This window comes from Parasteatoda tepidariorum, chromosome 10 (genome assembly GCF_982258835.1).
Source record: "Parasteatoda tepidariorum strain Cologne lab strain chromosome 10, Ptep-v5.0, whole genome shotgun sequence".
NCBI classification, from domain to species: Eukaryota; Metazoa; Arthropoda; class Arachnida; order Araneae; family Theridiidae; genus Parasteatoda; species Parasteatoda tepidariorum.
Window position 1 is genome coordinate 48,563,309 of NC_141764.1, and position 18,568 is coordinate 48,581,876.

The following is an 18,568-nucleotide window of genomic DNA, read 5'->3' on the forward strand; positions in this document are numbered from 1 at the left end:
TTGGAATGATGTTTAGAATTTATTTTCTTTCCTCATGAAAAATTCAGTGCGATCGTAATAGTCTCTAAATAGCCTTCTTCTGATGAGAAGTGGTTGCACAACCATGCACAGAATAAAATTATTGTAATAGTCTGTTGAATCTATTCCAAAAAGAGGAAAATAATTAAAATGAATTTTTTCATAGAAAAATAAACATTGTTGAACAAAAAAATCTAGTTAAAGAGAGAGCTTTGATTTTTTGTAAATGTTCTTGAATATGAGTATTAAATTTGAGCATTTTGGTATATATTTTCTTTATTTGAAGAGGTAAACAATTAGTTAAACAGAAACATTAAAATTAATTAATTGTAAAATTGTAGAATTAATAATGAAACACAAAAATATTTCGAAAGGAAAGCAATCAAAGCAGACTCAAAATTAATTTATAATATATTACTTACAGTTCTATTTCTATAAACGCATTCTTAATAATTTAAACACAATTCCAATATTTTAAATAAAAAACAAATATCTTAAACGTCATGAAATATTTTTAAGTACAATATTATTTGATTGTTATAAAATTTAATGTTTTAGATTGCGATTACGAAAGTGTAAACTTGTAAAATTAGAAATACATTTTTTTAAATTTGTAATGTTTTCATTTGGTGTTTCGTTAAACAACGAAATACTTCTTTAAACAAAAAAGAATAGATAAGTAGGAAAAAAATAATATTTTTATTCACGTATATTACAAGTAGACCCAGTGGTAATCGGTCTGTTAATTTTGAAATTAAAATAATTGCAATTATAATAATATTTGATTGGTATAAAAGTTAAAATACGAGATTGAGATAGCAAGAATAAATCTGCATAATAATGAGCATTTGAAGTTCTGCACTAAAAAATCTCCCAAATTATAACGCTTCTTTTTTTTAGCATTTCTGTAAACAAAAATTGCTTTTTGAATTAAAAAAAATAAATAAGTAGAAATAAATAATACTCTTAATTATTATATTGTAAGCAAACACATGGAATATTAATTTAACTTAAATTTGTTTTAATTCTCAACACGGAAAAAAAATTCCTGGTAAAATTACTGTACTATATGGCAATGATATTTCTGGTAAAAATAAACAACATTATTTTGGTTGATAAAACTAAAATATACGGTATGAACATTTGTTCATTTGGTAATTTTTCAATTTATATTCTAATTTTTTATCTAGTTATAGTTATCTAATCTAGTTTTAAAATTATATTTCTTAGTAAATCAATAAATTTTACCTCAGTTGCCAAATTTTATTACAGATCATATAACTTTATTTTATAGTGAATTTTTCCAAAATAAACTCAGTGGCGCGACAGCCCATAGAGGGCCAAGTCCTACTGTGCCCATCTGAGTTTTCTTGACCTTTTGGCTCTGGGGTGCAAGAGCAGATGTTCCGGTTGGGTGGTCAGCCCAACGCAGAACCCCCTATGCTTAGTTCCCAAGCCTTCTTGGTACTCATTTTATCGAACCACTGAAGGGATGAAAGGCTGAGTCCACTTTGCTCGGCTCGAGGGTCGAGACAAGGATCTGTGGCACGACAGCGCGAAGCGCTACCAATCAGCCACCGGGCGTCATGTGCTGTAATATGAACTATAAATTTGAAAACCAGAATTTCCCCTAAACAATTAGCATATGAACGGAAAATTCACCAAATGAATGATTTAAACACTGTATATTTTGGCTTTATTAACCAGAATTATATATTATTTACTGGTAAATGCCATTACCATACGGTATGATAATTTCACCAGAATTTTATTCGTGTGACTAATATTCCATAGATAATATCTTGTTCATAAGAAACATCATAAAATCGCTGTCAAATAAAATTTAAAAGTATCAAATTCTATCTTATTTAAACAAAAAAGCTAATATAGTCACATTATCTCGTTGTCCATATCAGGAGACTTAAGATCAATTTAAGTCATTACAATAGACGTTACTAAAATGGTTATACATGAAATTAATTTTGCAAATCCCATTCAGGAAAATACGTTATCTATGTTATAAAACTCGTTTATTCAAAGATAGTTCAGGCAATGAACAATTTGTAGTTGTTGATGTTGTTGTCGTAGGACATTAATGTACTGGGTGTGCTATTGTTTTATAATTGGTGGCGCCATCTATGGCCAAGAATTAGACTTTTGCCACAATTTGATCTGAATCAGTTAACGATCAATATCCAATCCATTACTCCCAGAGGTATAATTTGCTATGGGAACATGGAGGACTTTGTGGCTAGACAAATTTAGCGTGCACCAGTCACTATGTACTACATGGGGAGTCGGATGGATTCGAACTCCCGTTCTCACGAATGATTTTTCGTTGCTTCATAAAATTTATTTTTCAGTTTAATAGTTAGCGAGAATTGAGCAGTAAGTTACAGAAATTTGTACGTGTTCTAAAAATTGTGAAATTCAAATAGTACTAGCATCCGAAATTTGAGCAATGGTGATTAAATGGGGGCCGGGATAGCCTGGTCGGTAGGGCGGTGGGCCCATATCCAAGAGGTCGTGGGTTCGATCCTCGCCGGCCGAAGACTCCCCGTGTAGTAAATGGTGACTGATGCACGTTAAATCTGTCGAGTCTCAAAGTCCTCCATGTTCCCACAACAAATCAATACCTCTGGGGGTACTGATCCAGGAGTTTCCTTGTTTACTGGATTGGTTCAAAATTACAAGGCTACGGAGTTGAACGTAAGTAGTCGTAAACCCATGAAATTGGGTTGGCTGTTCAACGACGGTTATAAAATAAAATAAAATGGTGATTGAATAGTTTTGAAATAACAACACATAAAAAAAATTAGTTTTTGCCCAATAAATAGAAGCTAGCATTAATGTTTTAACGTTACAGAACTATAAAATGACCAAAACATGGTTGCTTTATAGATGAAAACTTTCAGAGATGTGAATGAAATGCTTTAAACTCATGCTACAGGAGCTTAAAAAAATATTTCTTGTACGTTATTACTAGTGTAACATTATGAATACGATTTTGAGATAGATTATGATGCAAGAGTTGATATTCTTGCTAAAGTAACAAGATTCAAAATGTAAAATAATGAGACTCAAATTTCATACAGAAGAAATTAGAGTCTTGTTATTTTTTAAATACTATTCCTCGGAGTTAGTATTTTGTGACAGAAAATTTAGATTAAAAAAATATATATTCTTATTAAATATTCTTAAATAAATAAATAAATATTCTTAAATTCGTAATGCTTTATGTTGGATTTACTCATTCCAAAAAAATTAAACAAAATAATTAAACAGGAAACTAAACATCAATTTGGAAATTATAAAAATTGCATATTAGAGCAGTAAAAAATTAAAAAAATTAAACTAGTTTTTGCAACTTTGTATTACATAATCTCTTAATATATTGCAATTTACAGAATTTTAATGTTTGTGAATTTGTGTTGAGAATGAAATACTTTAATAAAAAAGAAAAAAATGCACAGAAAACCTACAAAGTTGCCACATTAAAAAATATCTATGTTTTTGAAGCAGTTGTAAAAATAAAATCATGAAAAAAATTAAAAAATCAGCATAAAAAAGATCTATATTACAATAAATGATTTCGCTTGAGATTTGGTTGGGTTTCAACTTAGAAAATCCAATATTGAATGCAACAAAATAAAACGCAGATTGGAATATCTTTATGATTCGAACCGTCAGGATATATCCAAAGGGAATTTCTATTGAGATAAGCTAGAAAAAAAAATATCGAAAACTATTTTAGTAGATACATCATAAATAATGGCTTGCTTTACAGATTCTGATTTTTATCATTTGCAGATAAGTCTTAAAATACAGGGTATGTCAACATAATCGAAAGAATGAAATGTATGGAAAAATAGAATGAATATCACAGATTTAAGAAAGTAAGCCTTTCAATCATTTTACAGATATTATAGTAAAAAAAAGATAAAAGAGTTAATATAAAAAGACAAATTCCATTCTTATATGACCATAAACATTGTTTATTTGTATTTAATCGAACCTTCTTAATTTAAAGAAAAAAAGTATGATACAATGTTCAACATTACTTGATGCTTATGATAGACGTCCAAACTCTTTTAAAACAAAATGTTTCATTTTGACATCATATCTAGCTCGCATATGTGAGAGATGGACCAGAACAGTGGTTCCCAAAAAGCATTCCCCGGAACACTAGGTTTCCGTGAAAGGATGACAGAGGCTCCTAAAGTTAAGGTATTTTTATCTAGTTATAATTATATCCAATCAATAATCCATAGTTTATTTATTAGTTTGTTTTATTATATATATATATATATATATATATATATATATATATATATATATATATATATATATATATATATATATATATATATATATATATATATATATATATATATATATATATATATATATATATATATATATATATATATATATATATATATATATATGTATATATATATACATACATATAAAATCAAGAATAGAGAATTATATTTTTCTCATAACTATTCCCATTGCTTATACAGTTTGTTTTTAAAAATCATAATTTAGCTTACTTTATTCATTGTCACCATATGCATACGGCAAGAAAAAAAATATTATAATAAATATTTCTCCATACACATTAAATAGTTTCAAAATAACTAAAAGGTTCTTTTTTACTTAGTATACTCACAGCTGCTAATGAACTTTCTTTAATAATCCTGAGTGTTCCACCAAAAGAAGCTCGATCATTTACAGTTTCGTAGTCGTTGCACTACAGTTTAATTTCGCTTTGTTCTTTTACTTCAGGTGGCACTGCAGAAACTGGTCTTCAACCTTTCCTTTCCTTTAGTTTGGTCTACTTTCAATCATTAAGATCTGACTTCTATGCTGTTCACAAATCTTGCAATTTGAACAGTCAAAACACATTTGCTCTGATTTCAATTCATGCAACACCAACCCTCTAACCGTCTTTGAAATCTTCTGCAATCTAAATAAATTAATAAATTTTACCATGTTCCCTTTCAGATGAAAACATTACTATCCTGAAATCAATTTACAGATGGTATAGTTTCAAGAGAGAAATGCTTTAATTTACTCAGCTTTAAAGTTTTAGAAAAATGTAAAAGAAATTAAGGTTAAGCACTCGAAATTTCAATGAATATGAAATAATTATTGAAGCTAACGATCTTGTTTCCCAAGTAATAATAACGTGAGAATTGAAAAATAACTTGTAAAATTTCTCCATTTGGTAGCCATAAGTTTTTACATTCTTTAAGTTACCATAATCATTTTCTTTTAACAAAAAGCGCATGCAAATTTTGAAATTGTTCTTAAAATGGTTATTTTTTTAATATTCAATATTCTTTTTATTAAAACTTAAACAATATTTCCAATTTCAGATAACATCAAATCAAGAAAAATGATGTCTGATTTCTTTTTGTAATACCAAAGTAATGAAAATGGAAGAAAAACACATAAGCAATCAATCTTTAAAGATTTGCTATCAAAGAATTGCTGATTTTTGTGTCTGGTTTATGATATATGTGGTCTCAATCAGGCCCTCATTTTTATTTATATTTATTAATCAGTAAAACTGTTTGAATTTATTTTTTCGATCGATACGGTGCAGTATATATCTATCTACAATTAAATGTATATATCAAATAATTGTGTTCATCATAACTGATGAGAAAATTAAGACATTATGGTATATATCAGTAAAACTATTTGAATTTATATTTTCGATTGATACGATGTAGTATGTATCTACGTACAATTAAATGTCTATATCAAGTAATTGTGTTCATTATAACTGATGAGAAAATTAAGACATTATGGTATTAATCAGTAAAACTATTTGAATTTATTTTTTCGACCGATACGATGTACTATGTATCTACGTACAATTAAATGTATATATCAAGTAATTGTGTTCATTATAACTCATGAGAATATTAAGACATTATGGTATTAATCAGTAAAATTATTTGAATTTATTTTTACGATCGATACGATGTAGTATGTATCTACGCACAATTAAATGTATATATCAAGTAATTGTGCTCATTATAAATGATGAGAAAATTAACACATTATAGTATTAATTAGTAAAACTATTTGAATTTATCTTTTTCGATCGATACGATGTAGTATGTATCTACGTACAATTAAACGTATATATCAAGTAATTGTGTTCATTATAACTGATGAGAAAATTAAGACATTATAGTATTAATTAGTAAAACTATTTGAATTTATTTTTTCGATCGATGCGATGTAGTATGTATCTACGTACAATTAAATGTTTATGTCGAATAAGTGTGTTCACTAAAACTGATGAGAAAATTAAGACATTATGGTATTAATCTGTAAAACTATTTGAATTTATTTTTTCGATTGATACGATGTAGTATGTATCTACGTACAATTAAATGTATATATCAAATAATTGTGTTCATTATATCTGATGAGATAATTAAGACATTATGGTATTAATCAGTAAAACTATTTGAATTTATTTTTACGATCGATACGATGTAGTATGTATCTACGTACAATTAAATGTATATATCAAGTAATTGTGCTCATTATAACTGATGAGAAAATTAAGACATTATGGTATTAATCAGTAAAACTATTTGAATTTATTTTTTCGACCGATACGATGTACTATGTATCTACGTACAATTAAATGTATATATCAAGTAATTGTGTTCATTATAACTCATGAGAATATTAAGACATTATGGTATTAATCAGTAAAATTATTTGAATTTATTTTTACGATCGATACGATGTAGTATGTATCTACGCACAATTAAATGTATGTATCAAGTAATTGTGCTCATTATAAATGATGAGAAAATTAACACATTATAGTATTAATTAGTAAAACTATTTGAATTTATCTTTTTCGATCGATACGATGTAGTATGTATCTACGTACAATTAAATGCATGTATCAAGTAATTTTGTTCATTATAACTGATGAGAAAATTAAGACATTGTGGTATTAATCAGTAAAACTATTTGAATTTATTTTTTCGATCGATACGATGTAGTATGTATCTACGTACAATTAAACGTATATATCAAGTAATTGTGTTCATTATAACTGATGAGAAAATTAAGACATTATAGTATTAATTAGTAAAACTATTTGAATTTATTTTTTCGATCGATGCGATGTAGTATGTATCTACGTACAATTAAATGTTTATATCGAATAAGTGTGTTCACTAAAACTGATGAGAAAATTAAGACATTATGGTATTAATCTGTAAAACTATTTGAATTTATTTTTTCGATTGATACGATGTAGTATGTATCTACGTACAATTAAATGTATATATCAAATAATTGTGTTCATTATATCTGATGAGATAATTAAGACATTATGGTATTAATCAGTAAAACTATTTGAATTTATTTTTACGATCGATACGATGTAGTATGTATCTACGTACAATTAAATGTGCTCATTATAAATGATGAGAAAATTAACACATTATAGTATTAATTAGTAAAACTATTTGAATTTATCTTTTTCGATCGATGCGATGTAGTATGTATCTACATATAATTAGACGTATATATCAAGCAATAGTGTTCATTATAACTGCTGAGAAAATTAAGACATTATAGTATTAATTAGTAAAACTATTTTAATTTATTTTTTCGATCGATGCGATGTAGTATGTAACTACGTACAATTAAATGTATATATCAAGTAATTGTGCTCATTATAAATGATGAGAAAATTAAGACATTACAGTATTAATTAGTAAAACTATTTGAATTTATTTTTTCGATCGATGCAATGTAGTATGTAACTACATACAATTAAATGTATTTTATCAAGTAATTGCGTTCATTATAACTGATGAGAAAATTAAGACATTATGGGACTAATCAGTAGAATTATTTGAATTTATTTTTTCGACCGATACGATGTAGTACGTATCTACGTACAGTTAAATATATATATGTCAAGTAATTGTGTTCATTATGACTGTTGAGAAAAGTGAGACATTATGGTTTGGAAGAATATTTGTCTAGATTTAAATTTTCTATTAGATAACCATCTTGCGATTGCTTTTTTTTCTTTTAAAAAATACATTTTTAATTTACAAGGTTCCTACAAAAAGTGTTATTTGAAATCTGCCTGGAATTTCTAGCATTTTTAATCTAACTTCTGTTTCATTCTATACCTTTTGTTAAAATAAATCACTAATCCTCCGTTTTACACATTTTAGTTGATCAATCATTTGATTTTAAATTCAAAAAGAAATATATGGATTACCTTCATTTATATCCACACAATGATCTCTAGCGTTAAAAGATGCCGCTGATTCGCATTGTTTTATGCGGTCAAATATTAAAGTAAAATGCAACTCTGCCAAAAGCTGTTTTAAAAAAAGTTGCATGAGGGTTATGACTATTTATATTATTCATAGGATGAAAAAATTAAAAATAATTCATTAATTTTCTTCCTTTGAAAATTCTCTAGCATCTCTCTCTTTTCATACTAGATGTGCAAGTTGTTCACAAAGTTTGGAAACGGTCATATATCTCAAGAAAAATTGGATTGAAAAAGTGAGAACTATAGCATTTTAAATTGTTTTGAAGCTATTCAATTATACCGAACTTGATCTCCCCCCCTAGCTTCTGGGGATGGAGTGGAGGTAACTTTGAAATCTTAAACGCGAACCTCTATTTTTAGTGCTGTTCGGTTTTGCCAGAAAAAAAGCAAATCCTATTCGACCTAAGGGTTTATGCATTTTGCAGTATAGATGGCGCTGTGACAGAAAAAAATTAAAATGTGGTATAAAGTATTTAAAATGGCTAATTTCTAAACCCATCAGATTAAAAACATGAAAACAGACACGCTTTAAATTTCTTGGCGTTTTTTTTAAAACATTTTTATTTTCTAAAAAAATATTTACATATGAACTGGGGATTTTTTTTGATTTGATGGATTCAAGATATTACTATTTTAAACAGTTTGTACCACTGTTTAATTTTCTCAGTTACAGCGCCATCTCTGAAGCGAAATTCATGAATAGAACAAAATGCTACATTTAAAATGGGTTTCTTTTTCTGAAGAATCCGAATCTGTTCAGAACCATACTAAAAAATTGGGGGTTCATATTTAGGACTTCAAAGTTGTTCAGGTTGTTGGGGTGGAAGCTCGAGTTAGGCATCATTGAACAGCTTTAAAAAAATATTGATTGCATCTGTTTCGCATTTTTCGATGCGATGTATACTTCTCCAGATATTTAATCGTTTCTAAACTTTTTCTAAACATTGGTTTGACAAAAAATAAAAAGAACCTTTAAAAACACCTCTCGATGTATGTATGATTTTTTCTTCATATTTTTAACTATTTATGTAATATGTATGTCAAATTAACACATATTCTATACTGTACTCACCCCATATTATTCTTTTGAATAATCGTCTTTGATAAAACCGATTTTACTAAATAAACACAGTAAATATCATTTCATTAAGAAGTTCAAAGTGTAATATTTATCCTATTGTCAGCGAAACAAAGATACTCCTTATTCTTTGTTTATGTGGAAGATAATGAACACAGTGTGTCTTATTTACAAAGATAAAAGCTCTTGTTCTTCGTTGATAGTACAAATATCCATTGTTAAATGCTATCAGGGCATAGATTTAATGTATTAGTATAACTTAACTCCTTTATTGGAAGATGTCGTTCTCTTGCGTTCTTACTGGCGAATAAAAGTACTTAATTCCACAATTATTTTTCTCCCGAGGAATATTCTCAGCATTTTGCGTGGGAATACTTATTTAGCGTAGTTTATAAATGTCATGAAATTTGTTGGGATTAAAATTAACGTTACATCTAATTTTTCCAAATAGGAATTGGAGCTATCCAAAAATTATAGGGAAATGTTTTTTTGATATTCTATGTGGCAAAGTTGCTTTGTGATCCCTCCATTGTTGAAGGAATTGATATACTTGCGAATACCAGAATTGATAAAAACCTGAATAATTTTTATGTTGGATAATATTCAGCCAATTTTAAAAGAAATTTAACAGCTAATATAAGAAAATAAATTTCTCTTCTTCCAATTCTCTTAAAATGTAAGCTGTCACTCTTCAGTTAAAAAATCGTGCCATAAATTATGACGCTAAAATTTGATCTTTGTATCAGGGTTGCTTTGGTTTTTAATCAATTGATTTATCATGATTTCAATCATTTGATCTAATCATCATGATTTAAATCAGTTGACTTAAATCATTTAAATCGTGATTTAAAAGTCACTATATTTTTTATAATAGAATTTATAAAAAGTAATGTTAAAAGAATTTATGAAAATATTTATGAAAAATTTAGGATATTTTGTAATGTATTAAGGTTAATGTTATTAAAAAAATGGATTTTTTTTATTAATATTGAGAGATTTTATCCATAGAATTAATGATAGGGTAATGTATATATATTATTTATTAAGATTTAAAATAGACTGAAAAAGACTAACGTGGATTAATATGATGCGAAAACTTCTGCATTTTATATTTTTATTTATGGTGTTTTAAATAGGTAATTTTCCATTTAATTAATATTAGAAACAATGGATAATTTATATTTTTGTGTTTCCTGATCTAAATTTATTTTTTATTTGATGTTTAGCTGCGAAAAAAGATTCATCACTTTCAAATTCATGAGAGTATTGAGCTTGAATAAAAACAATTACACTTTTTTCAGACTTCAGTTAGTGACAATTGTATTATTAGTTCGATCATTCATTCATTTTAATTCAATATATAAGTACTTCAGTTAATACTGCTTTTAAATAGTTATTCGTTTTCAATATATTTTATCAAAGTTTTAATTTTAATATTTGAAAAATAGAAGAAAATTGGATTTGAATAAAAAAAATACCCGATATAAATAAAAGAAAAAATCCCTCCCATTTATATTGTTAAAAATCAGGGGCACTTGTCTCGCAAATGAGACGATCCAGGTATGAATCCTGTAGAGGGCTGGCTCAAGACAAACACAGTGTTAATTTAAAATATCTTTAATAATAGAAAGAATCCCCTTATTGATCTCCGGCTAACACCGGGAGATTTTCGTGGGTTTCCTCTCGAAAATTCGATTTAATATTACAAGGCTCTGAAGTTGAACATTGAGTGTCACAAATTCAATGGATGGCTGACCGTATAAACCTAAGAGCAGGTGGCGTTGGTGGTTAAAATTCACCGTTAGATTTCCTGGTTACTACTTTCTATTTATTTTAACACCTAAGTTTAAAAAAAACGGGCCGTTTATATAATATTATACATATTGTGTTTACAATAAAATGTATTGGTGCCTCTGTGAGGCAACTGATGAGTGATGGAGAGACTGTCTATGACTTGCTGACACTACATGATCTTCTGGACTTGCTCTAGGGTTCTAGACCAAGGGGATAAGCAACAACAACAACAATATATATATATATATATATATATATATATATATATATATATATATATATATATATATATATATATATATATATATATATATATATATATATATATATATATATATATATATATATTGTATACATATATATATTATATATATATATATATATATATATATATATATATATATATATATATATATATATATATATATATATATATATATGTAATTAAACATTTTATGATATTTCGATTCCTTTGTGGTCCTTATGAAACTGACACTTAATTAAATAATAGTTTTTTCTGTCTCTATTTCGTTGCTATTAATTGTTCATTGCTAATAAATGTTCACTTTCTTTTTTTTCGTTTTTTCTTCTATTTTCATTTTGAATTCTAATTGAATTGACTTTTTCTTCCAATAAATTTTCAATTAAGATGGAAAAGCACATAATAGATAGATCTCAGTAAAGAAAGAACACTTAGAAACTCTTAAAAATTTAATCCTTAATGGAAACAATAACATACTTTTGTATTCAGTATTAGTTTAAACATTTTTTTAACAATTTCTTTAAATTCAAGGCAGTTAATATAGTTATAATCTGCCTTCTGAGATAATATTGAACTAATACTTAATATCAGTTAAATTATTAGTTAATAATATTTAATATTAGTTTAATATTAGCAATAATATTTAATAGAATTTAACACAATTTAACACAATACTTTAATAACACTGAATTGGTATTTTACAATGCACCTATATCAATAAACACCCATATGAATAAAGTTATGTGAGTTGACCAAATAGTAAATTTCAAACACCCTTAAGTAATAAGTATTTTAAAAATTGCATAAAAATGTTATATTAAGCTCAATTTGTACTAGTGAAAAATAGGTAAATAAATTCGATAAGAAATATGATCACTATAAAAAAAATGTGAAAATTTAAATTTCAAACTATTTTATGAAATAAAATTTATTCTCTTTAATTATGCGTGAAGAAATCACTATGGAATAAAAATTTACTTGGATTTGAAAACCGTATTATTGCTGTATTTACGGCAGCATATTTTCTTACCTCTCTCTCTTTTTTGCTACCTTCGTCATAAACTCAAAATCAAATTTTGTAAGTAAAAATCTCGAAAGTTAAGTAAACTTTCCTACAGTAATGGTTATTATATTTAAAACAAAAAAATATGCACAAAATCTTCTAATAAAAATAGAAAATGCAATAAATTTCAAACAAATTGAAATTTTGTGAAAAGAAACTTACTGCATATTTTATCAATAAAACTTGCTTTTTAGCAATCCTGTCTTTAACTCTGTAATTGTATTTTTCTAAGTCGCAGATCTAACCGAATGGTTCATTAAAAGTAACAGTTTTTGAACTAATTATCAAATGTTAAAATGATTAGTTAATTGTAACATCTGTTGCTGTGTCGCATGTAGTAGCAGATTATGACTTTCACCAAATACTTTCAATGTTGAACTTCAATATCTTTAACTTAAACCATAATAGGGAAAGAATTTGATGCAAGGTTTTAAATTGAACCATTATGAAGTACGATAATATGCTTTAACTTAGAGTCATATTAAAGTTGCGGGAAATTTGAAGAATATTATGGTTCAGCATGCTCCGAAATTTTAAACTATATATTACTCTGTATATAATAAGTTAAAAAAATTTATCAAAATTCCTTCATTTATGTTCGAGCTTAGAACAACACAAACAAGTGCGATTTTAAATGTAATTTTTAATTAAAATATTTTTTTTCAGGAAGTAATCTCTAAGAAAAATTTTTGGAAATTAATTTCGTTACCAGCTTAAGACTTCTCCAATTCTCTTGAGTTGAAATCATCCGTATTTGAATTTAACAAAGTAAATGCCTTTCATTAGATACATTTTAATTTAGGAAATTTTAAGGGTAAAGAGATTAATATTCTATGAAAGTTTTTCTTATTGGGTTTTTAGTTTTTAGAAATTTAGAAAGTCCAGTTTCTTTCTTATTTTACTTTACAATATGACGTGGTAAATTGTTTCCAATTTTTTCAAAAGAAATATTATTGTATATTTTTCAAAGTACAAATTATTATTCGCTTTTTCTTCTTTAAAAACTTTTTCAATGGTATTAATTTGTTCCTTGAAAAAAAAAGACTTTTTTCAAGTTATTTCATGGAATTGAGACTGCCATTATACAAGAAGAATGGATAAAAATAGAAAAAATGAACTGCACGTAAGAAATTATTAAAAAATTAATCTACCGAAAGTCTTTTATGTTTTTTTATACGTAAAGAGGCTTATTTTTTAAAAATTGAAACATTTATTTTGTTAAAAAAATGAGCCTAAAAACACATTTATTAACTACTTTTTTATATTTAACCTCTTAGAATTTCATTACTTAACTGTTTGTACCCTTAATATTATTAAAACCTATATTTGCCTAGCATCCGTTTTAAAAAAGTGATTCCCTCTTTTTCAAAGGAAAAAAAAGTAGCAACACATGCTTCGTAATTAGGAATTATTTAAAAAAAGTGTTTTTTTTTATGCACCATAACATAAGAATGATAGAATTGTTTATATTTGAATGAAAAATTTTCGGTCTTTTCTGAAGTTAAAGTGGAAGATAACGGGAAGAATTATTTACTAGTTTTAAATAAATATGGTCCACCATTTTTTCACGTACGTATTTTTCAGATATTGATCACATATAGTGGCTGGAAATTAATGGATTAAGCAGAAAACGCGAAGTTTTAATCATAATAATGCTGTTGTAATACATTGATGTAATTTTGTTGAATTTATTACGTAATAAAAAGTACCACATTATAAATTGGAAATAATTGGTGTAATAAAATTTGTTTTATTAGTGCAAGCTTAAAAGTGGAATGATAATTAAAATTTTATGAAGTTGTTTTAACTTAGTTAATGTTTATATCGCAAGTAATGGAGAAAAACATTTTTAGATTTTCATAATATTGTCTTCCTACAAAAATTCCTTTGTTAGTTTAAATAATTATTGTCATTAAACAAATACACTGTTTTTTTGGAAAAGAATATGGGTCGTTTTGCCCAGAGGAAAATAAATTTGGGGAAAACTACTAAAATGTGGTAAAATTTGTAATATTTCTTGTTCCATCAGAATAACAAAAAGATAGGTAATTTTTACCGAAGCGCTGAGGTGATGATTTTGGTAAAATTAATAGTAAAGTATAGTTTTATAAAACGCGATAAAATTTGGTGAATTCTATAAAATTTTTTTTAATTTTATCATGATACCTTAAAGCATGGCACAAAAACCATTTCTTTGGCTAAATTTATTTTTCAGCATTGTATATTTTACTACATTAGTGTAATTTTGAAAACCAGAACCAGTAAATAATTTGAATATAAAGTTACAATTTGCACAAATAATGTATTAACCCCTTCCTTTTCGCTCCTGTAAAATGACGGGGTGAGTTTTTGCTTGCTATTTCTCTCTCCCGTGATATTGACGGACTGGAGAGTTTAGTAGTAATGTGCCAATAAGAACAAAACTAATTCATTTCTTCTGCCCAGAAAATATTTTATTTCACATTTTACGCACCATATAGCAGTACCAGGAGATTTTTAATGTAACTGTAAATAGTTAGTTTATTATGAACTAGATACTGGCACTAATCAAATACGTGTATTTGGCAAAATAGACACCTTTATGACCGTTTTCTTGAAAATTAACCGATCGTTAAGGGGTTAAAAAATAGAATAGTCGTACAAAAATTAGGTATTTAGGAAAGCGCTTAAAAGTTTTGGCTTACAGTATATTTTACTTTTTTTTTACTCTTATAGTGTTTTCTCCTGTTAATCAAATATAATAATATTAAAATGTTTTAAAAATAATTTATAAAATTATTATGCTTTGTATCGAAAGTAATTGAAGCAGTATATGCGACTTAAAATATATAAAATATTTCACTTTTTAAAAACTATTTAGTTATAAATGATGAAATAAGTCACTATTTCTTGGGAATTACTTTATTGTTGTGATTATTTTAAAAAGCAAATGCCTTTTTATAAATTTTTACTGCGCAAGAACTCTTCAAAGATTTGCTTCAGAATTTACATTTTAAAATCTGTTTTACGGTTTGATATGTTTGAGAACTATTAAAATATCTATTGAAAATTAACTCAAGAAATAGCTTTTGTAGAAACTTGCTTAAGGACATAATGTTTTTACAACCGTAATTAGAAAGTTTACTACGTTGCCCATAACTTAACCTATTTCATACTTAGCAACTTAGCAAGCTCAGGTCTTTTCACTTGTGAATAGTTGAAGCTTTTAATTTACTTACAATAAAACAATTTCCACTTTTCATAGAGATCATATTGCTCAGTCAAATTTTTTTCTGTATTGAAGCTAAACTATACATAGTTGCATAAAGATAAATGCAGGGTTAGCATAAATGATTTGTCCAGCTTCAAATACCTTTTTATATTATAAGTACACAAGGTGCAAAGACGAGTGATGCATGGAGGAAAGACGCATACGTTCACCTAGTTTTTAATATAATACTTTGGTTCTGGTACAATGTCCAATTACAAATGTTCAATGTTTGCTGCCTTGGTCACCCGGTGCACGCCCTGATGGTAAACCACTTCATTATACAATTACAATTTTCTATAAATGCCCATAATAGAAAAAGTGTTGTGCTTCTGCAAGTTTCTAATACAATATTTCGGTTCTTGGACAATGTCTAATTACAAGTGTTCCATGTTTGCAGCCTTGGTCTCCCAGTGCACACCCTGAAAATTAAAACTTTAATTTTCAGGGTGACTTCTTGGTGACTTCAGGGTGAAACTTGAAAATTAAAACGAAATTTATACACATCTAATAACACTTTTCTATAAATGTCCGTAACAGAAAAAGCGTAGTGCTTCTACAAGTTTCTAATACAATATTTCGGTTCTTGTACAATGTCTAATTACAAATTTTCAATGTTTGCTGCCTTGGTCATCCAGTACGCACCATAATGGTAAAACACTTCCCTATATACGTTCCCTAAGAAGTTTCTATCAATGTCCGTAACAGCAACAGTTTTGGGCATCTGCGGAGTAATTGATATTGGATGTTTAAAACTTTTATGTCCCCTAAATGTCAAAAAAACAAATCAGGAACACCTTACTTCTGCTGTGATGTTATTGAACAATTAACCTCTGCTGTGATGCTATTAATTTGACTTACAGTATTATCCGCGTCTGCTGATCAAGGACAATTGAAGTCAATGAAGAATTTCAAACTCGGTCCATGTACTTATCTTTCCGTATTGTTTAAGATTTTAAGTCATTAACGTATGTATATGTGACAGAAGCGCCAGCGTTAATTTTCTTTAGATTTATTTGTTTTAAAATTTCACTTTAGGTTGCGTGGCAACCTGAGATAGTTTTTGTTGTTGTTCTTTTTTGCTGTAATTTAGAATTATATTTTTTAGAATCCGCTTTTGGTGCTAAATTATTAGATATTAAAAGATTAAAGATTTATATTTGTTGTCATTCATCTGTAGAACTTGTAGTTCATTTGATTGATTTTATTTAAAAGGCGTCTGCATTATTTATTTCAACTTATTAGCGACATTTTGTGGCGTCCGCGACAGGACGGTTGATACGCTACTTCTGATTTAAAAAATGTTTTTAGCATCAAAAGGATTTAAAAAAGAAGATCTTAATATTGCTGCCCAAGAAATTGGCGAAGTATTACCTCAAAAAGCTACTGTAAAGCTACTGTAGCGGATCTGAAGACAATCATTTTGAAAAGTAAAGAATATTTATCTGATCCAGATCTTGTAACAAGTCTATTGGTAGCTACAGTCAATGATCGACGACAAAAGGAGGAATATGAAGAGAGACAAAGAGAATATGAAGAGAGACAAAGAGAATATGAAGAGAGACAAAGAGAATATGAAGAGAGACAAAGAGAATATGAAGAGAGAGAAAGTATAAGAAAACATGAACTGGAGTAGGCGAGACTTCAAGCTACATCGCATAGAACCGGTGAGTCTCCGCCAAATATTATTAGTGCCAGTTCCAGAAAGCAGTTTATTTTGCCAAAATTAGAACTTAGGCAATTTAGTGGAGATTTAAAAGATTGGCTACTATTTTGGGGACAATTTGAACAAATTAATAACGATACAGATATTGCCCCTGAAAACAAATTTCAATACCTGATTCAAGCTACAACTGTTGGATCTAGAGCTAGAGAAGTTGTAGAAAGCTTTCCTCCAACAGCTGCAAACTATACCAAAGCAGTAGATAGCCTCAAAGCCCGATTTGGCAAGGATGACTTTTTGGTCGAAGTTTATGTTAAGGAATTGTTGAAGCTCATAGTTTCCGTTCAAAAGCATGAAAAGATATCTATGACGTCCCCTTATGACAAACTGGAGTCATATCTTAGAGCTTTAGAAAAGTTAGGTGTTACGACCGAAAAATGCGCTTCAATACTATTCCCTATTGTAGAATCTTGTTTCCAAGAAGAGTTTCTAAAAGCCTGGAACCGAAGTTCTTCGCCCGTTGCTTCAGTTGACGCCAAAGAGCGATTAACAAACATCATGGCTTTTCTGAAGGCAGAAACGGAAGGTGAAGAAAGAATTAATTTGGCCATGTCAGGTTTTGGCTTGGGATCTGATGAAAAACGCCAACCCTTTAAAAAGAAAGCAAGAGATTTGCCAACAAAAAGATTTCCAACAGCGGCGAATCTATTGACTACAGATGTAAAAGATTTGAAGAAAGGGTGTGTGTTTTGTTCAGGGAAACATAAAAGTTCAGATTGCTTTTCCGCTCAAAATATGACTTTAGCTGAAAGAGAGAACATAGTAAGAGAAAGTCAATGTTGTTTTGCCTGTTTAATGCACGGACATCCAGTTCGTAAGTGCAAAGCTTTTATAAAATGTGTCATTTGTGGTAAAAGACATGTGGTACTAATGTGTGAATCTTTAGCTGCAAAAAATCGTGAACCCGATAAATCTGGGCAGAAAATGAAAGTTCTGAAATAAACATGTCCAACATCACGTACGGTCCGAAAGTGTTCCTTCAAACTATGAAGCTAAAGCTGATATCTGATAGAAAAGAAATTGTGGTGAGAGCAGT

The 18,568-nt window shown here is 27.9% G+C and overlaps 1 protein-coding gene across 1 annotated transcript; it reads left to right on the forward strand.

The window, feature by feature from the left end:
• Positions 1 to 4,161: 4,161 nt before the first annotated feature.
• On the forward strand, positions 4,162 to 18,474 carry LOC107438312 (uncharacterized). Its single transcript, XM_087152768.1, has 2 exons — positions 4,162 to 4,245; positions 17,446 to 18,474. The coding sequence occupies exons 1-2, from the start codon at positions 4,162 to 4,164 to the stop codon at positions 18,472 to 18,474; spliced, it is 1,113 nt and encodes a 370-aa protein (XP_087008894.1).
• Positions 18,475 to 18,568: the final 94 nt, after the last annotated feature.